Below are 21,742 nucleotides of genomic sequence, written 5' to 3'. Positions count from 1 at the left end.
AAATTTGTGGTTCAAAGTCTTAAATTTGAGACACCAATATGCAATCAGGCAACTTATAAGGAAACACCAATACATAGAAAAAATAAATTGTACTTGCCCATTTGGGTAGCTGTCTATATAAGCTCACACCTAGCGCTACCCTTGGCATTTGGTCAATCGGTCCCATGCTCAGTGTTTGCTTCTACATTGAATGGGTCTCATTTGTTCTTGAAGTTCAAATTCAAAGTGGGGTCCTAGCGGCTTTTGTCTGTACTATCTTGGCACAAAATAATTTGTTGGTACAGTACTTCCACTTGTACTAACTTTGCGACCCTTCTTGACACATGTCTCAACCTCAGTATATAATTTACTTTCATGAAAAGGCAATTCATTAGTTTCAACTTTGCTTATGCCAAGAAATTTTGTTACGGATACATATGCATAAACCCTAAACCTTAAACCTTAAACCCTAAAATCTTTTGAAGTCAATAGACTTACTCCAAATACTTGTACTTTAGTTTACATGAAATGATTTATGCTAGGAAATTTTTAACGTCTGCATAAACCCTAAACCTTAAACTCTAAAATCTTTTAAAGTCAATAGACTTACTCCAAATACTTGTACTTTAGTTTACACCAGATGATCAACCTTAAAGAGAATTGCCTAGTAGGTTACACTAAACCCCTTAAAGGGTAGTTGGTAACAAGAATGTTGTGTTTTTTAGAAGACAACATTCCCCGAGTGTCAATAAGAGTTTTATTAATATGTTTAAAAGGATAAACACATCGATCAGTTGTTTGGTAACGGTAGTAATTTGTTATTGTCCTATAAATTTGTCATAAAAATTGAAATAAATTTATGAAACATTGTAACATAATTTCTTAGTGAGACTACTATAACTTTTGAAGCATATTTTTAAAACAAGAACAAACTATTTCTCATTGTCAAACAACTCCTCAAGTCATGGAACAGCCCAAGCCATTGAATTAAGTACAATGGAATAAACTAGTGAAGTTTAATATATATAAAAAAAAAAATCTGTTATGTTATCAAATGAAAACTCAAAACTCAGAAAATGAGGGATTGACAAGTGTAGCTCTTTAAATGTTAAAAAGAAAGACCATATATTTAGCTAATGGTTTTTCTAACAACAAAGTTTAAATTTTTACCATATATATAACTATCTGGCACACGACAACATTGTCTTTTCTTCTATTTTGAGTATCAGTAAATATAAATTAAACCCTTTCATCCTTAAAATTAAACATTTTAAGTGACTTGGCAATTTTATTTACTTTTTTGTAGTCTTCAATAATTTATGAAAATATAAAACATTCATCACCCTTCATCTGTGGATACCATATTATATAACCTACACGTGTCGACATCTAATAATTTAAGTGTTTTTATTAAAATAAACCACACAAAAGATTACGTTTACATAATAAATTATATGAAAACATCAGAATTCGGAGAAGTGGTAGTACAATTTATAGTAGATAAAGCTTCATATCGTACGGGACCCAAACTCGTTTGCTTCCTGGGCTCTATCTCTACAACGGACAAACGACCGAGTTCGAGATTTTCTCGGAAGATTATCACGAACGCCGTCACGAGTTCCAAACGCGGCCCCACTCGTAAATCCCCCCGCGCCGTCTAATGAGTATTAAAGAAACTTGATTTGGCGCCATTTCCTTTTTCCAAAAGGAAGAGGGACCCCGCGTCCGTTTACGAAGATGCGGGAGTGCCGGAAAAAGAACGCGATCGCCGGGGACGGACGGAAATTTGCAGGGATGGATCATGGATGCTGGGAAGGGGCAGCGGAAGCGTCGCTGCGTCGGGCCGAGACCTGCCGTCGGTAAATTCTAATTAAGCGCCAAACCTCACTCTTAAACAGGACTAAGGGGAGAGGACGAGGAAGGATGGCCCCCTCCTGACACGTGTCGGGGCGTGCACCAGAGCCGTTAGTGTTGACGCCCAATCCGGAACTTCACAAAAAATCGGCCTTCGTTTTCCCAAACGATCGCAATCGGCCTCAAAAAAATCGGCCGCGCCGTAGTGAGAATCCGTCCCCGCTATTTATTCTCCCTCTCCCGGTTTCTCTGAGTTCAGTTTCCCGTTTTCTCGGGGAAAACCACGGAGTCCGAGGACAGGGCGAGCGAGAAGAAGTCCATGCTTTATTGGACATAATATTGAAGGATGGAACTAGCTACCTCGCTTCTTGCTCGTCAGCCCCTCTCCCCGTCGTCCAGTAAAGGTTCGCCTTCCTTCCGCTTACAGTCTTACTATCTTCACTTGAATTGGTGGAAGTTAAACCATACGTGCTCGCTGTCTCACGGAATCTTGAAGTGAACCGAGTTCGCGAGATGCGGTAAATCTGGTCCACTGGCTACTGAAAAAATTGAAGGGCCCGAATGCATGAGATGCGATATTCTTGAAATCTAGTTCCCTGGATTGGTACAATCTGTTGTTTAAACCTTTAAGCTGCTTTCGCTGCTTGGGAACGGCGGTCGGTATATTACAGAGGCTTTTCTTTGTCAAACACTCTTTTTTCGTGTGAAAATCAGTTTTGAAACCGAATTATGCTGCTTCAGGGAGATTTCGTAAAATATTCCTGACTCGTGTATTCTTATTCATTACTGTACTGACGGAAACTAGAAGATTTTAGCTACTGGACTGGACCATTAAATAGAATCCTGGTTACAATCAATAATTTGATTTGCCATAAAAAGACAGTTCTTAGTTCAATTGCCCCTGCTAACAACAGGAGGATCTTCAAAATTTGTGGCCGTTTTTATCAATTAAAGCGACAATCTCAATGATGTTCAGAAGTGCTAAGCTCGTGTCTCCTGTGTCTGTTTTCCTTTTTCTTTCGTCCAGTTTGCATTTCATATACTCGCAAATACACAGATGCACACAAGAAAAAACGGGGAAGAGAACATTTGTGCTTGATCAGGTCCACTCTGGTTTCTGCAGGTTCAAGGGAATGGAGAGTATTAGCTCTCTCATCCAGTGGCTTTGATTGTGTTAGTATCGGCAGAGGGAGGTTACTGTTTGCTACTTGCCCTTCTGCACTTATCAATTGTTTGAAGAGGTCGTCACTGCGAGTGAACCATCACTTAATGCATTTTCAGAAAAAAAATAATGTTAAATGTTCATCACACCAAGGTGGCAAACCATCACACCTTAGGAGGAATAGCAAGGGTCTTTCTGATGTTAACTTCAAACGGCCACTTGAACCTGGGAATTTTGAAGTTCACGCTAAACTTCAATCAGACACATATGATGTTGCAGAGTCAAGGAGTGACTTAGTTAAGTTCCAGGATCCTGTGGAGGAAGTTCATGTGCAGGTGGATGATATGCAAAACACACCATTATTGCTGAAGAAGTTCCCAAAGCGCTGGGTCATAGTCATCCTTTGCTTTTCGGCATTCCTCTTGTGCAACATGGATCGTGTACGTCGTCATACTTTTTTGCCTTTTGCATTATCTTTTTAATTTTTTAGCGATTTGACTTCAGTACATTGCAAGCAAACGGGAGCTCTCTCCACTTGGGTGGGGGCTGCAAGTGAGGCCTTCAAGTTGAAGGAGATCTAAAATTTTCATAGTCACTAAACGTGAGGAGGAAATATGATAAGTTGCAGATGCCTTTTACTCATTGCATGCCTGTGGTGATCTTGTTGTACAGGGTCGTATAACCCTCCAGCAACCCTACATTAGAATTTTGACCTTTGGCCACTTCCTAGCTAAGTCATATGGATATTGGTACGAATACAGGGATACTCGTATGGACACGACAATTTTAAAAATTATGAACGCGGGGATACAGCAAGATATATGTATATATATGCATTGTGTGTGCAAAATTCCACAAAATGTATGCGCAATTCCATAAAAAAATGGAAAACACCACAAAAAATAAGAAACATTCCAAAACGATTAAAAAAATATGCAAAGCTCCACAGAAAACCTGCAAAATTTCAGAGAAAATATGTAAAAACTCAAAGCTGCCATGTCCAGGGTGTCGGACCCATGTTGGCGAAGTTGACAGAGGTATGGCAGCCTTCCAGCATGCCTGCGTTACTTAGCTTCCTAGTCATTATCGTTTGCTTGTAAGTAAAATTTTGGTTGGATATGTATGTATCATGCATTTTTAAGATTTTAAATTTCGAATGCCTTGTGATTGTCGACAGAATTTTGTTCTCAAACAGATAATATTTTGTACATTGGCAGTGGAGAAGGAATTGACAAGTCAATATGCTTATAAATGAACTTGCAGATATAAAATCTGCTTTGATATGGAAATAATTTGTTCCTTTTAATATAGTCACTTCAAGTGTTGTTGGTGGCAGGTAAATATGAGCATTGCTATTTTACCTATGTCAGCAGAATTTGGCTGGAACCCTGCCACCGTTGGAGTGATACAGTCATCATTTTTCTGGGGCTACCTTCTTACACAGGTATATTACTATATGTAAGTTCCACTTTTTTTATTTTCTTATATCTACGTTAGAAATACTGGCTTGTTAATCACTTCTGGCAAAAGCCACATTCTATACAATGCATGAGCAGGTGACACATAAATTTCTTTAGTAAATACTAAGGCGTCATAGTCTTTTGTTGCTAATATGACTTCAGGCAGTTGGCATTGGCAACTGTGTTTGGGAGCTGGTCGTGAGAGGAAGTTTATGCATTTGGAGCAGTGGGAATGCCAAATCATGGATTGGTAACTACCACCTCTAGGGGTGATCATTACTAAACTCACATTTTATCTAGGCTGTGCTTGGAACCTACAGAATGGGATATGCATTGCAATTTCCATGTCCAATGTGGGTGTCCAACATGCCTGCCTCTTATAGATTTGAACAAAACCACCTTTAATGTGGTAGAGGACACTGAATTAGAGTGTTATCACTCTTCCATTGCAGTGTATTCTGAAAACCATGATTTTACAACAAGTTGGAGTCATGGTTTAGCATGGAAACCACAAAGAAATACTTGCATGCAGCCTTAAATTAAATATGGAAGGAGTAACATATGACTAAGTTCCCATCATAATGTCCTTCTTAACAAACAACGATCATGAAAGTAGTTTAAAGCCAAATTTTGCATTACTCATAAACTCATGTCCCCAGATGCTGGAGCCTAAAAAACTTCAAGTGGTTATGATTAAGTTTTATCTCTCTAGTGCTGGCTGTCCTGCACATGGTAATGCCATTATGAATTTATTATGATCAAACATGAAAAGTAGTGACAATATATGTAAAGTTGTCAACGCAAGATTTTATTTAAAAACAACATAAATTTACTCTTGGTTACATATGTTTTTATTGTTTGTGAAATGATATTTGTTCTGATGATATCCTTTCACTATACCTGCAAAATGTTGCATTCCTTTTCTTTCACGTCCAGCATGCTCTGTTGAACCTGATTTCAGTTGATTTGGTCCTACCTAGTTTTATTGCTTATGAAAGCTATTTACAGTTTTTTTTTTAAACATTTTATCTCCCTATAAATTCTGTATATGTTTCATAAGTCTTAGATCATTTTAAAACCAAGATTGACAATACAGCCATATTATTTCTGATTGTGAAACGTGGACATGGATGCAGCTCAAAGTACAGATGATAGGACATTACTGGTCTACTTTTCAACAAGAAACGATGTATAGGACATACTGTACTGGGTAATGTGGAACGTCTGTGTGGGTGTATATCTATGTGTGTGCATGTATACGTGAAAACAGGGTTTTCGCAAATTAATTTGCAAAATGAATTTTATATTTGAACAGGTATCTCAAAAATTGGATGCACTTGTGCATATGATAGTATGTTCTTGTATATTTTCTGTTACTGTTTTCTAACTTCTAATTTAAAGGATATGCATTTATATGGGATTTTATTCCTGATCAGTGAACGGGATTGACAGTCTTTTCTCTGCCTGTGTTGAATGACTTGATTAACCAGTTACCATAATCTAGATTGCAGGAGGCATATGGGCAGATACAGTTGGTGGCAAGCGTGTTCTCGGCTTTGGTGTAGTTTGGTGGTCCATTGCTACTGTTATCACACCTGTAGCTGCAAAGTGTGGATTGCCATGTTTGCTTGTTGCACGAGCTTTTATGGGCATTGGTGAGGTAGGTTTCCTACTAATTTCTGCGTTTCATTATTTAGTTTTTATTTGTTATATTTGCTAGTTAAGTTTTATTTAACTCTTACGTCTATGAAGAAAAGGGGAAGTGGGTTGTTATGACTTTCAACCTGACATAGTAGGCTGGGTGATTGAGGGAAAACGTTGTCAGTTGTCACTATGAAAAATGACCCTGGATTGGTCAATCAACCGGAGGTAGGACTAGGTGCACCTGCAAAGGCAATATGAAGGAAAGTGATGGGCATGAGTTTCTGTCCTAACAATGACTAGGGCCATTAGACATATGTTTGAAATAACTTTGAATGCATAGTCAAGATGATTAGTTCTTTTTCAACATGTGCCATGTTTATATTTGTAGAGATGGACATCAGGCTGGGCCCATCTGACAATCGGGTAAGGACACAGATGGCCAGCGGGATTTTCAGGCCTATGGAAACCCCTGCCAACAATTAGTCGGTTGGAGTGTTTAGATCACACCTGCTCTCTGTCTCTGTCTCCATCTCTTCTCTCTCTCTCTCTCTGTCTCTCTCTCTCTCTCATGGGCTCATATGGAGTTTGTCTAGATCAGGCTTGCAGACTCTCTATGTGTGTGTGTGTGAGAGAGAGAGAGAGAGAGAGAGACTTTTAGAAGTGTTGCACCTCACTTGGGATATACCACCCACTTGTTTTCATTATTCATGAGATTCTAGACCAACTTAGTTAAGGACTGATCTTTTCATCTGTGCCATCTTAAACAATACATCAAACAGCATTGTCACCGATACCACGTCTTTCTGAAAAAGGTAAAAATTCATCTAATGTGTTTTTATGTTTTTTTCCAGAATTTTTCGAATTTTCTATTTTTGATGTTAATATTATCATGAATTAAACTTTAAAATCAAAATAAATTATTTTCATAATTGAAACATTATTTTTTCCGTACTATCTAGTTATTTTTATGTCTTCTTATTAATTTCTCATTTATTTTATCTTTACACAAATTTTATGATTTTTTATTTTTAAAAAAAAAATTACCAAGATTTTCCTGATAAGTTCCCAAGAAAAAACAACTTTGCCAGAGAAAAGCTCGCTGTTAGAAATTGGAGAACGATATTTGTGATAATGCAAACAAGTACTGAAAAAAACAGACAAATGCCTTGGCTGTGCATCACATGAATAGACCAAAACACTTAGTGCGCCCAGTTACTCAAAAGAATTGCTGAATACTAGATATGCATGTGCGTCCATATTAACCAAAGGATTCCATCTCAACAAATATCAACTACGACTTCAATTGGCAAAAGGACAAATGTAACACATGCTTCAAATAACCTCAAAGGCAGAATGAATCATTTGTCAAACACTTGGCTGTGGAACTTGATTCAGGTTAGAGAAAAAGACACATATCCTTCCATTACAAGCTGGCACACACACTACAGTTCAGTTCTCTTTTACAAGTAGGGGTCATGTCCTTGTATCACCTAAGCTATTATGTGGTTATGAATACATATATCCCTCGCTCTTGCAATTAGCATCGAGAAAATAAATAAAAGAAGATGATGCAAAGATTGAATGTGAAATTTGATATTTATATGTTAGCGGAATTTCTTGAAATCGAAACAAATGATGTAATTTTTTCAGTCTTTGATGCTTGTTTTCTTCATGTCTTGTGCAATTTCAGCTTTGCCTTTAGTCCTTCAGTAGATATCTCAAAATATATCTTTATGTCGGCAATTTACTTAGGCATCGATATCATGTATTTCTAACCTACAACATCCATAATTTCTTACAGGGGGTTGCAATGCCTGCCATGAACAATATTTTGTCAAAGTGGATCCCAATGGCAGAGAGAAGTAGATCTCTTGCACTGGTTTATAGTGGGATGTACCTTGGATCAGTGACTGGGTTAGCATTTTCCCCCCTGTTGATACATAGTTTTGGCTGGCCGTCAGTCTTTTACTCTTTTGGTTCACTTGGAGTTGTATGGTTTTCCATTTGGCTAAACAAGGTGCGAATGTTTACATTTACATTTTGTATACTTAAATTTTCTACTGTTTCTAATGAATATTTGGCAAAATTTTGACAGCAGTGTTTGGCACATTTTATTTGTCACATGTATCAACTTTTAGTCTTCATCTGGAGAGTCTGACTTACTGTTTTATTGCATAATGGTTATGGAAATGCTCATTCACGCAATAAGATCTGCATCCCCCTAGCTACGGGTTCATACTTAGAAGTTAGAACCCAAATTGAAGGAAGCTGGGGAAGGTTTGTAGTTTGTATAACCTGATGAAGTCTTTCTAACCCCAGCTTGCTTGTAAAATAAAAAATTGCTTTTGCACACTATTTCATGTAACAACTTCATATCGTCCATTAGAAGATCAATGCCTTTACTTTTTTCTCTACTGATATTTTTGGTTGTCTTGTTGCCTTACAGTAGTTAATCCTTGTTAGCTGGTTATTTTGCCCTCAACTTGTTGATATTTTAGTATATCAAATTACCAATTGAGCTGCTTGGAAGGCAATGACACCCGCTTCTCTATTTGTGCACTACATAATTATATACTCTCTCTCATGTATGTTTCATGTCTGCTATATTGGCATAAGGTTTACTTCCTATTAGTATGCGGATTCTTTCTTTTACAATGGGCATTCTTCTGTCTTAACTGTTACCGTTTACCTGTTGGTTTGTGCCTTTAGTTACAGCTTTCCTTGTTTTGTGAAGCAGTGCACCAAATGCATCTTCAAAACATGAACCTTTTTTAGTGGTGATAGATGATCAGGACATCACTATTACCATATTACCTATGAGGGTTATTCTGCTGCTTGCATTTAACATATTTCTTTTGCTGTAATTTGTACAACAGGCACACAGTTCACCTTCAGAAGATCCCCAACTCAGTTCTCAAGAGAAACAGCTAATTTTAAGTGGCTGTGTTCCCAAGGAACCTGTTACTACAATTCCGTGGAGATTGATTCTGTCAAAACCACCCGTTTGGGCTTTGATTATTTCACATTTCTGTCACAACTGGGGAACATTTATCCTTTTGACATGGATGCCTACATACTACAATCAGGTACCTGACATCGTTGGAATCATGAGCAAAATTTGTTTGTGTATTAGCTTGATCATCAATTTGGACATTGCAAATATCTATGCTTGTCATTCCTCCATTTTGTACATCTCCTCTATGTAGATAGCTGGTGTTTAGATACTCCTCCCAATGGTTTGTCATTCTTGAAAGAGTGCGGGAGAAAGTTTGGTATTCATAACACAGAAATGAGAAACCTGTATCATTTCTAAATGTGGGTTGATCAATCCGTTTTTCTCTTGTTCATCAATCAAATGGTTCTTCCGACATATGCTTTGTCCAGGTTATTTATGGGGATAATCTCCTATCTTGATTTAGGATATGCCCTTTTGACAGAAGTACTTAGTATCATATTGGACCACTTTGATTTTGCTAAACCCCAGTTAAGTTGGCGGAGGCACTAAGATCATGTTATCTTGAAAGAATTGCAGATTATACAGCAGGCATGTTGATCAGAATCTAACGTAAACTTGTACATATCAGCTCAGTGTTGTCGGTATTGTATCTATGACTTGTTTGTCAAAAGTGTGTATCAATCCAAAAGTAATTGTGCAAGCAAAATTCTACACAGATAATATATGGAAACTAATGATTACATAGAGCCTTCAGAAGACCTAATTGTAGCCTAGTGGAAACTAGTTGGTCCTATCTGGTTTAAAGTGAGAAGAAAGAAAGAAGCAACAAGAGGAGTCATCAGAAGGAATCCACCACCCAAAAGAAAAAAAATGTGGCCTAAGATGCACTGAGGAGTCTCCACTAGGTTTTGATGAAAGATGTCTAATATTAGAAAAGTATAATACATGAAGAATTCTCTCTACAAGTCGGTCAAAACTAACAAAATGCTACATCTAAACTTACATCTTGCTGAGAACTCTTTTTCATAGAAACATTTTCTAAGATTGTTTATGAACATATGAAAAATTATCCTGTTCCTGCACTTTAACTTCTTAAGAATTTAAAAATGGACATAATCTTAATATTCTATCTTTTCTCAAGGTTGAATGAGAATCAAATACCTAGACGGTTCTATGCTGATTTTGGATCATGATGTCATACTGTCAATGGTTTGACATTAAGTTGGTTAAAAAATACATTCAATGCCATCATCAGAATGTGTGCATGGTTAATTTTGTAAATATTGTGGCTTCGTTGCTTCGGTGTATGGTATTAGAGAGCCGTTGATTATTAAGCTAGATGATCTCATCTCTTTTGTATGATCTCCATATTAGTTGTATGTGTATCATGCATATTGCCTTATTTTTCTTAGCTCATGGTACTTAACTTGGAACCTGTGCATCTTCAATTGGTTATGATTTCCTCATAATGTTGGTTTTATTGTTTTTTCTTTTTCTACTTATGGCAATAATGCTTACATATTGTGGATAAAGCTAAGCACATTTTTGCTTAAGCGATAAACTGATAATTCTTGAAGATCATATGTGTTAAGATTATAGTTGCTTATAATCCGAAAGCTTCAATATTGTTAATGTGGCAATGTCTATACACTTATGCATTCCTGTTGTTTTCTCCACTAGGTTTTGAAGTTTAACCTAACAGAATCAGGGATCTTTTGTGTTTTACCGTGGCTTACAATGGCATTATCAGCAAATATGGGTGGTTGGATTGCAGACTCACTTGTCAATAAGGGGTTTTCTGTAACATCTGTTCGAAAAGTGAGTAAGTTTCTATTTAAATATCAATTTTAGTGTGATATTTCATGCCATCTTAGTTAGTTCATAATAACTTTTTTGCAGTCAAGAAGATTGATTAATAAAGCAAAAAAATGGAAATACTTTGGCCCATTACCACAAATATCTTTCTCTAGTTTTTATCGGCATGGTTTTCTCAGGTATTAAATGGAAAGTTTTTCTTTCTCAGGAAAATCTTAGGAATTCAAAAAATAAAAATAAAAATAAAAAAATAAAAAGTATGAGAATTTAGTTTTCTACTAATGATCTTACAAAAACAGTGTTGAGAATCCAAAATAGTTACTAAAGCATTAAAAGCAACATAAAAATTTTAAATAGACTATCTTTTTTCTGAGAACGGAAAAAATGTGAAGCAAACATGATATTTTCATTTTAGCTTTTTTCTAAATATTTCAATTTTCCCATTTGTCATTTTTTTATTGTTTTTCTTGCATTTGCTTAAAGAACCATGCAATATTTTGTGACAACTGTTTGACCTAATTAAGAGTGAAGGAGATGGAGATATTTCTAATCAGAGGTGCCTTTTGAGAAATGGCGCCTTAGGTCATGTTCAGTTGCTAATTGGTCATGGTTGTGGACATACTGTGCTGTAGATCTTTCGTCAGCCACATGCTGTACTTTTTTTATGGTTGAGTAGTCATGGTGGGGACTTTCAATCCTTCAGTACTTACTCTTCATCTCCATGCATAAACAGCAAAATATATATCCAATATTATTCAAGCTTGTTGAAATTTGATTTCATCTGATTTTTATGTAGTCAATGGGGTTGGAGGTATTAATGCTTCATAAAGCACTCCAACAATTTGATATTATATGTGATTGTCATTTTCTGAACAATTTTTCCAGAAGCATGAAGGGGTGCATAAGCATGCACGCACAAATATCTTGTGTGAAGAACAAGAACTATCTCAAGGAATGAAAGGACAAAAGCAAAATTATGAAAAGCTAATGAACAAGTATAGGTTCACGACATATATGTGTGCATCTAAGTTTTCAAATCTTAATTCTAGATATAGTTTCTTGTCCACAACTTGAGTCAGCTAATTCTTCTTTTTTTCATTTTTCTATTCACAAAGTTAAGAAGTTCCTCCCATTTGAACTTCTGAAGCTGGTGTTCCTCCTTCTTAGGGTCGTTTACAATCATGTTGGTGCTCTAGCCCCTGGTTTCTTTGTCTGCAAATTGAGCATGATTCTTCATAAAATTTTATGTAACATCTGTTTGTCATTTTCTGGTCCTTCTCATTATCTTGATTCTTGTTTCATCAGTTGTAGCAAATCCAACGCCAACTCTTGAAAATGAAAGGGCCTTATGGCTGGTAGGTGAATTCCATGAATTAGATAAGTGACTTGTTTGCATCACTGGAACATTGCACAAACAATCCGTTCTTGGATGCCATGCTTGCTTTTAGAGTAATCATGAAACGCACCGTGTGATCAGAGGATCCTCAAGAATGTTGCGTCCATACCTGCAAATGAAGGTTTGTTTGGTCTAAGGAAGTATCGTTTAGAATGCAAGATTTCATAGATTTAGGCTACATGAGTAGTATATTAAATGGAGGAAACAACAACTAGAAGCAGCCATCTTTTATCCAAACATAGAGCAGAGAATGCTTCTTCCAAAGGCAAAAGTTTTTCATACAAGCAAACGAGAAATAGAAGTGTCACTAAACATCTCAAGTTGCCTAATTCTGAACTCCCTTGGGGATGTCTTTATAGAAATGAACAATGAAGATTTGGGAGTCGAAGGAGTAAAACTGGCTGTAGCAATCAGAGTCAGTAAAATGGGATGAAATGACCTTCTGATTAATCTTTGTTTCTTTAGAGTTTATGAAACTAGGAAGAGAATGGGGAAGATGGTGAGTTCATAAAATATAACCACTGTCCTTTTTTTCTTGGATCAGGAGCGGCATCTCTCCCATCTGTTGACTAATGTAGGTAACCTAACAACAATGATATAAATAGGAATTATTTGCTCAAAAGCAAGGGATATGCTACAACAGTAAATTTCATCTACATGTAACTCTGCTTGTTGGACTTTACCTTGAAGCCCTCAACATAACAAAGTTTTTTCCCTGATGATATGATTACAGTATTGTCCTTGTACTTCCTATGAATTGAGGTCATTATCACTTGCTTCTGCCTTGTGTTTTGTGTTAATCGCAAAAATCCAACACAACTTGCTACTGAAACAATTTCCAATCAATTGGTGTATTTGTTGTTTAGGTGATATCCGAAAAGAATGTCATTGCTTGGTACTAAACTATGGCCTTGAATTAATAAAAATCATACACCTTTGAGATGATAGTAACTTCTGTTCCTGACATCTGTTTTGTTTTGTAAAATGATTGATTCTGCAGATAATGCAATCAATTGGATTTCTCGGCCCAGCTTTTTTCCTCACTCAGTTGAGTCACGTGCATTCTCCTGCAATGGCAGTTTTATGCATGACATGCAGCCAGGTTGGTTTCTTATCGGAAATCAGCATCTATTTCAACTGCTTAGTTCTTCTCTGAATCTCTATAGTTTGTCATTAATCTTTTTATTAGCTTTATCATATTTGAATTACTGTACGGTTCATGATATGACAAAGGTTCCTTCATTGTTGTTGATTCAGGGAACTGATGCATTCTCACAATCTGGTCTTTACTCCAATCATCAAGACATTGGTCCTCGATATGCTGTAAGTTTTTCTATCTGTTTTTTCCTATCCTAGCATGAAAGAGTTGACATTGCCTTTTAATAGAGAACAACTCTCTATAACTGCTGACTGTTCATTGTGCATTCAAGGCATTCCATCTTTCTGTATACTTTTCATAAGAGAACCATTTTCATCTCTGAGTATGCCTTTCGTGTATATCTTGTAAAATTCTGATATTCTTGGCAATAGCTGACAGCACATGTTTTCCACAAAGTTCTGTTGAATCATCAATGTAAAGTGTATGTTTTATATTCATTCCTTTTGATTTCCTCTTCTACTTGGGTGACTTTGTCTTAACAATTCATAGTTATGGTGGAAAAAAATGTTATGAGAAGAGTTTCTCTGAAATTCTTTTTATCTCCCGTGTGCATATGTGCTAATGTATGTATGCTGCGGGTGTTTCTTAACTTAACACTGGAAAAGATTTTGCAAAAACTTTGTCTCACTTGTGGTGCTTGTGTCTTGGACAGGGAGTACTCTTGGGTTTATCAAACACTGCTGGAGTGCTAGCTGGTGTTTTTGGGACAGCTGTAACTGGCTATATTCTTCAACATGGTTAGCTTCCACCTAGTGAGAAAAGGAATTGAAAGCTAGTTACTGTGCTCTTTTATTTCTAACACATCAGTTTTCCAGGATCATGGGATGATGTCTTCAATGTGTCTGTATCGCTTTATCTTGCCGGCACAGTTGTTTGGAATCTCTTCTCAACTGGGGAAAAGATTATTGACTGATGTAAATCACTTGGTGTGCATATTGTTCAGAACAATATACAAGGGACATAAGACAGCATGTAAGTCATCTATCATCTTATTCTCTTGCCTTGAGATTCTGGTTAATATTTATAAATAAACCATGAAACTGATCTTCAGATTATGATAGCTGATCTCCGAAATTATATACCTATTACCTGGTAATTTTTATACATATGTTTATAAAGCACTTGCCTAAGTTTCCGTTTTTGCGAGATACCGAGATACGATGATAAGAAAAAATCCAAATTGAAAGAGTTAGTCCTAATTTAATTTGTTTTCTTTTGATTTCTCAGTCATTTCATTATAAACAGGACTAACAAACGTGATGTGACGAAGGAAAAATCAATAGTAAATTTACACTAGATGATGTTTGATTTGATACATGGCAGAAATATGGTTGTTTTTTCTTGGACCAACCAACTAATTAGCATGGAAGCTTGTGTATGTAAATGCTTAAATTGCTGTGATTTGAAGCCTGAAGCTTCTGCTAATTTCTTAAGCTTCATGAATCACAAGCAATTGTCTAATTGAGGAAAGCACCTTCAGGAAGACTTGTTGGGTCTTCAAGAGCGATGCAATTTTATTTGGTGTATTTATATAGACATTGGGTTCACTTTTTACCACAGCAAAAAGCATAGTTAGTGCTAAAAGATGAAAATAAGACATCAAAGTCTATTGCGGATTGTAGAAACAAAATGTGCACGAGAGTAGAAGAAAGCACACAGATGTAACGTGGAAAACCCTCGACTCGAGGGAAGAAAAACCACGGGTGAGGAGGTCTGGTGCCCACTAGCCTCCAGACACTCTCTCTCTTCAACACTTCATTTTCTCAAAGATTAGGGTTTACAGAAGTATAAGTAGTCCTAATTAGGACAAACCGGATCGGGTACGGATCCGGACCCGAACAACAAAACCCGTCAACACTCCCCCTCAAGTTGGGCATACATATCAAACATGCCCAACTTGGATATATTTCTCTCAAATGGAGTTACACTTAAGGCCTTGGTTAGGACATCAGCAGTTTGGTCTTCAGACTTCATGTAAGGTAGCGTTAATTCCTTAGCATCAATTCTTTCTCTGATGAAGTGACGGTCGATCTCCACATGCTTTGTTCGATCATGAAGAACCGGGTTGTTAGCCAAGTTAATTGCAGACTTATTATCACAATACATCCTCATAGGCCCTTCAATCTCTATTCCAATATCTGTCAGTAAGATCTTCAGCCATAACAATTCTGATACCCCAGTAGCCACAGCCCTATATTCAGCCTCTGCACTCGAGCGGGAACACACATCTTGTCTCTTGCTTCTCCAAACAACCAAATTTCCCCCCAAGTAGACGCAGTATCCTGAAGTAGATCTTCTGGTGTCAACACAGCCTGCCCAGTCTGCATCAGAATACCCTTCAACTTCAATAGATCTTTGTTGCACATATAGAAGTCCCTTTCCGGGATTCTTCTTCAAGTAGCACAAAATTCTATCTACAGCCTTCAAGTGCATATCTGTAGGTGCATGCATGAACTGGCTCATCACATTTACAGCAAATGTGATATCAGGTCTAGTCAGAGTGAGATAAATCAGTTTGCCAACTAGACGTTGATATCTCCCTTTAGCTTCTTCACCCAACAGTTCTCCATCTTTGCTACCAAGTTTATGCCCAGCATCTATAGGAGTAGAGGCTGGTCTGCATCCCAGTTTTCCTGTCTCCTTTAGTAGATCCAGGGTATACTTCCTTTGACTAAGTACAAGAGTTGTACCTGATCTAGCAATTTCAATACCCAGAAAATACTTCAGCTTACCAAGATCTTTTAGATCGAATTCAGTAGATAGTAAACCCTTTAATCTTGCTATCTCTTCCTTATCATCACCTGTAACAATCATATCATCAACATAAACCAATAGTAGAGTAACTTTACTCTCTCTTCTCTTTACAAACAGGGTATGATCTCCATTTCCTTGTTTGTAGCCATGTTTCTTCATAACAAGTCTGAGCCGTTCAAACCATGCTCGGGGAGACTGTTTCAGCCCATACAAAGCTTTCTTCAATTTACAGCATTTTCCAGGCTTCTCAAAACCTGGTGGCATGCACATGTACACCTCCTCTTCGAGATCTCCATTGAGAAAGGCATTTTTTACATCAAGTTGGCACATCTCCCAACCCTTCAGCACCGCCAATGAAATAATAACTCTAACAGTCTTCATCTTTGCAACAGGAGCAAACGTCTCTAAGTAGTCGATCCCATATTTCTGACTGAACCCCTTGGCCACCAATCGTGCTTTGTACCTTTCAATGCTACCATCTGGTTTGTACTTAACAGTGTAGACCCACTTCGACCCAACCAAGTGGGCTGCTTCAGGAATATCAACCACCTCCCATGTCTGATTTCTGTCTAAAGCTTCCATCTCTTCTTTCATTGCATGAGACCACTTAGTGTCACCCTGAGCCTCTGTAGCATTCCTGGGAATCACAACCACAGCCAAGGAGGATACAAAACATTTATAGTCAGTGCTCAATCTAGAGTAAGATACGAAGTTACCAATAGGGTGCTAGGTACATGACCTGACCCCCTTTCTCAAGGCAATAGGAAGATCCTCCTTTTCTTTTCCAACATCTTGCTTCTGAACACGACTTGGATCATCCAAGGAAGAAGTAGGATTGGGATTCGGTGTAACCTCCTCATCATCAATCACCTTGTCAGTACAAGCTCTTCTCCTGGAATACACCTGTCCAAACATACAATTACCCTCTTGTTCTGTCACCAAAGGATGCTCTCCTCCTTCTCCTGTTCATGTACATCAGTAGTCGTCCCCTCTTCATCTTTGCCATCTTCATCTTTGCCAAGCACCTTGGCAACATGATTCTCTTCACGCCTGTAATCCATAAAGTCTGTAAACTGAATTTCCTGTGTGGGAGAATACTCTTCCTTAGACATTAATTTCTCCCCCTGAAGAGAATTCTCACCAAAATAGGAGACATGTTCCAAGAATGTGACATCTTTGGTAATGTGAAGACGACCAGTGGTAGGATCTAGACATTTATAACCTTTTTGAGTGGAAGAATACCCAAGAAAGACGCCCTTAATAGATTTGGGATCAAGTTTTTTCACATTGGGGCTGTGGTTATGTATGAAACACACACATCCAAAGACTCGAGGAGGAAGATGAAAAGGTTGACTACTCCCTGGAAGCATAGAGTATGGAGTACGACCCTTTAGCACACGACTGGGCATGCGATTAATCAAGTAGACACTAGTAAGGATTGCATCACTCCAATAGTATTTTGGGAGATGTCTTTGGAACAGTATGGCTCGGGTGACATTGAGCAACTGACGATTTTTCCTCTCAGCAACCCCATTTTGAGGGGGGGTATAACTACAGGATGTCTCATGAACAATCCCCCTCTTTCGAAAGAATTCTTCAACAGTGAGACACAGATATTCACGAGCATTATCAGACCGAAAAGTCTTGACAGAATTTCCATATTGGTTTTCCACTAGGAGGAGGATGAAAGTTTCAATAATGTGAGGCACCTCACTACGATCTTTCAACAAATACACAAAGGTACATCTTGAATAATCATCTATAAAGGTTATAAAGTATTGAAAACCACCACGAGAATGAATGCCCGAAGGCCCCCACACATCAGAATGAACCAAGGAGAAAGCTTTATTAGAACGACTATTTGAAATTGGATAAGAAGCTCTAACATGCTTCGCAAACTGACACACATCACATGATAACATGGAAATGTTTAAACTAGAACATAGTTCAGGGAACAAATGTTTCAAAATCCCAAATGGGAGATGACCAAGGCGTTCATGCCAAAACAAAAATAACTGACGACACTCTTCCTCCTTCTTCTCTGTTCTGCTGACTGCTGACATAAGAGCTGTGACAATGCGTATAGGAAGCCGATACAACCCATCAGACACCAAACCAATCCCAATCCTCTTCCCTGTCACCAAGTCCTGCAAAACACAACGTTTTTCAGAAAATATAAGCTCACACTTCAGTTCCTTGGTAATCTTACTAACAGATAACAAATTTAAGGGAAGATGAGGAACATGTAAGGCATCATGAACTAAAAAATTATTTAACAAGGAAAGACTCCCTTTCCCTGCCACTGAAGTAAAGGAACCATCGGCAAGGGACACACGGTCCTTTCCCGAGGATAGCTTGTAGTCATGGAAAAGCTTGGGGTTGCCAGTCATGTGATGAGTGGCACCGCTGTCAACAATCCATTCACCCATAGAAGAAGTACCTTCTCCCCCTGAAACAGCCAATGCCTGATTGATCTTCACCTCATCTGGTGTATCTGCCTGACCAACATCAATCTTGCTCAAATATGCTCGTAGCTCACGAATCTGCTCTGCAGAAATAGAACCTTTCCCATCACTCAGACTTGTTGCAGACGATACAGGCTTCTTCCCACTCGAAGACCTCCCCCTACTATCCTTCTTCTCTGGATACAGGTCCCAACAAAAATCCCTAGTATGACCAAGTTTTTTGCAATGAGTACATTTTCGGGAAGAACGAGGAGTTCCCACAGGGGCACGGCTAACATAGGCAGACTGTTCTTCCCCCTTTCGTCCACTAGAGAGCAGCCTTCTCTGTTCTTCAGCTTCAACACGGGAATAGACATCTTCAATACTAAATGATTCGTCGGAGTTAAGAATCTGACTCCTTATATTTTCAAAGTCATCATTTAGTCCGGATAAGAAAAGGAATACCCTGTTTTCCCATTTATCAGTCATGTACTGCATCTGGTCGTGAGGACACCTCCATGGAATATCAGAGTGATAGTCAAGGTCCTCCCACTTAGATTTTAATGCTGCATAAAAGTCTGCAACCGAGAGAGCACCTTGTCGCAGGGAATACACATCCTTCATAAGTTGATACACACGAACTTTCCTTTTCTTTTGGCCATACATCTGCTCCAAAATAATCCACATATCCCTTGCAGTCTTCTTACGAAGAATGAGGGGTTGGATATCCGGGGACACTGAATTGACAATCCAGGTTTTGACCTGGTTGTCTTCAAGAAACCATGTATCCCAAGCCAGACTATCTGCAGCAGGTTCAACCTTTCTCCCATTCACATAGGCAATGCGTCCTCGCCCAGCAATCCCCATGGTAATCGCAGCAGACCATCGGGAATAGTTCTCCTTGGTAAGTTGAATGGTGGTAACCTGAACCGGTACATGATCAGTCCGCGCAGACACAACATCAGGCAGAGTAGTGTTGACTGAAGAAGAAGACGAGTCAGCCATGATCACGAGGTAGAAGTGGCTGCCAAAGAACACACACAGCAGCAGTAACCGAGAGAAGAGGTGAGATGACGCAGTCGGGGATCAACGGCGGAAGCGGCGGGAGCTGCGGAAGCAGCAGGACGCGGCGGAAGCAGAGGGCCGCTTTTGGCAGCGCGCGCCGAGAAGAGGCGACGGCGTCGGACGTCGGCGTCGGTGGTCGGACGTCGGCGTCGGCAGAGGCGTCAGCAGAGACGTTGGCGTCGGCAGTCACGACACCAGCGACGCAGCAGCAGTCACAGCCACGGCGGGGCAGCGACGGTGGTCACGGTCACGGCCAGGACAGCGGCGGCGCAGCAAGGGCAGCGGCGGCGGTGGTGGTAGCGACGGCGACGGTGGTAGCGGCGGCGGCAGTCAGGGTTGGAACTTCACAACCATAGAACAAAAAACAGATTTTGTTTTCTCCAAGTCCGACGGCTCTGATACCATGTAGAAACAAAATGTGCACGAGAGTAGAAGAAAGCACACAGATGTAACGTGGAAAACCCTCGACTCGAGGGAAGAAAAACCACGGGTGAGGAGGTCTGGTGCCCACTAGCCTTCAGACACTCTCTCTCTTCAACACTTCATTTTCTCAAAGATTAGGGTTTACAGAAGTATAAGTAGTCCTAATTAAGACAAACCGGATCGGGTACGGATCCGGACCCGAACAACAAAACCCGTCAACACGGATTAACATGTGCTTGTGATAGGAATGAAAATCAGACACTATTGGTGACTGTGGTGGAGGAAGCATCTTAATTTTGCTTGATAAAGGGCTATCTAGATCCCACTTTTTTCTGGTAATAATTTTTTGGAGATAGGACAAAGAAACTCCCTTGTTACATGAAGGAGTTAGAGCAAACCACCTGTCAATTTAGTATAGTCTGTTCATGTGAGCTTCTGGCGACTCTGCATTCACTAGTGGAGCCAATATTTCTCAAAATTGGCGGATGCTTTTCCCTTTAATAACGCATGAATATCATCTCACTTAGAAGGCTATTTTAACTAAAGGGAAGTTTGTTGAGAATTGTGGAAATGATTGCTCCAATGAGGAGACGAAAGAAACACATATGGAAAAATATAGTTCTCATAAATGCCTTCATTTTAAGAACGAGTAGTTCCATCTACAGATTTTCTGCCTTTTGTTTTTGGAATACCTCCTATGGCTGGGATGAAACTTGACCACTTTCTTTTTAGTTTGCAATAATAATTTATCCAAGCTAAAACAGTTTATGTCATGTTAATCACGTAGAATGTGAATATGAACTTCACTATCTTACTGATCGTGAAAAAGATTCTTGCAGTTATTAGCATGTGACACACCCACCAGGCAAGTGGGCGACAGGACCTGGAATTTTCCATGATCTGAAGTGCTTCCAGGTTGATGGTCATCAAGGGGCTAAATCCATCCATGTAAGAGCTTGTGAATACGATGAGGTACATATTTTAGCTGTTTACCTCTTATATTACAAGGTTATTAGCTGTTAACAGATGTTTCTACTAGTCCTCAAGTCCTCAAGAAAGAACAGAAAGTAGCACATCTGGAGGTTTCAGGATCTAGCCTTCTGTTCTTCATGCTCATATAATTCATATTCATTTAAACGTCATTCATTCTTGTGCATCATTGTAATCAATTTATTGTTCTCATACCACGTTGATGAACTCGATGGTTATCACTTTTTCCATTCTGCTTTACTTTAACATGCTAATGGAAACTCAATAGTCAATAGTATAAATGATTGTGAATCCATACCATTATTTCCTTGTGATTCTCTGCTTGTTTCTCCACTCTACACCAAGCATCAAATTCCCGAGTCCCTCTTAATTTCAAATGGAACCGGAGTGCTTGTAAACATGGTTTTTTTGAAACTCTCTAACGTCGAAGCCTCAACCCTCTGGTTGTATCAACGATGAATAAACGTTTGTGATTGCGGTGCCCGTGACTGGCTATCGAGTTTGCTGTGGCATATCGATGGTTAATGTCCGACATGAATGTTTTGAGACTTGATGCAAGTGAATGGCGTCGCTGGTGGGAAATGTTCGGTGCATGAAGCAGTAAGAATGATGTTTAGCTCTCTGTAGCCAATACCACTATT

General features: G+C 38.7%; 1 protein-coding gene across 1 annotated transcript; it reads left to right on the top strand.

Annotated features, from left to right (window-relative positions):
* Nucleotides 1-1,731: 1,731 nt before the first annotated feature.
* Nucleotides 1,732-21,420, top strand: LOC116254235 (sodium-dependent phosphate transport protein 1, chloroplastic-like). Its single transcript, XM_031629466.2, has 12 exons — nucleotides 1,732-2,237; nucleotides 2,957-3,435; nucleotides 4,332-4,439; nucleotides 5,960-6,115; nucleotides 7,901-8,116; nucleotides 8,976-9,185; nucleotides 10,736-10,873; nucleotides 13,267-13,368; nucleotides 13,524-13,589; nucleotides 14,078-14,162; nucleotides 14,241-14,397; nucleotides 20,951-21,420. The coding sequence occupies exons 1-11, from the start codon at nucleotides 2,180-2,182 to the stop codon at nucleotides 14,336-14,338; spliced, it is 1,716 nt and encodes a 571-aa protein (XP_031485326.1). The 5' UTR covers nucleotides 1,732-2,179; the 3' UTR covers nucleotides 14,339-14,397; nucleotides 20,951-21,420.
* Nucleotides 21,421-21,742: the final 322 nt, after the last annotated feature.

This window comes from Nymphaea colorata, chromosome 5 (assembly GCF_008831285.2).
Source record: "Nymphaea colorata isolate Beijing-Zhang1983 chromosome 5, ASM883128v2, whole genome shotgun sequence".
NCBI lineage: Eukaryota > Viridiplantae > Streptophyta > Magnoliopsida > Nymphaeales > Nymphaeaceae > Nymphaea > Nymphaea colorata.
Note: the sequence above shows the minus strand (reverse complement) of the source record. Positions and strands in the feature narration are given on the sequence as shown.

Coding starts and splice junctions, on each gene's coding strand:
- LOC116254235 (XM_031629466.2), top strand. CDS start 2,180: ATGGAACTAGCTACCTCGCTTCTTGCTCGTCAGCCCCTCTCCCCGTCG. Junction 10,874..13,266: donor CTGTAACATCTGTTCGAAAA/GTGAGTAAGTTT, acceptor TTGATTCTGCAG/ATAATGCAATCAATTGGATT. Junction 13,590..14,077: donor ACATTGGTCCTCGATATGCT/GTAAGTTTTTCT, acceptor TGTCTTGGACAG/GGAGTACTCTTGGGTTTATC.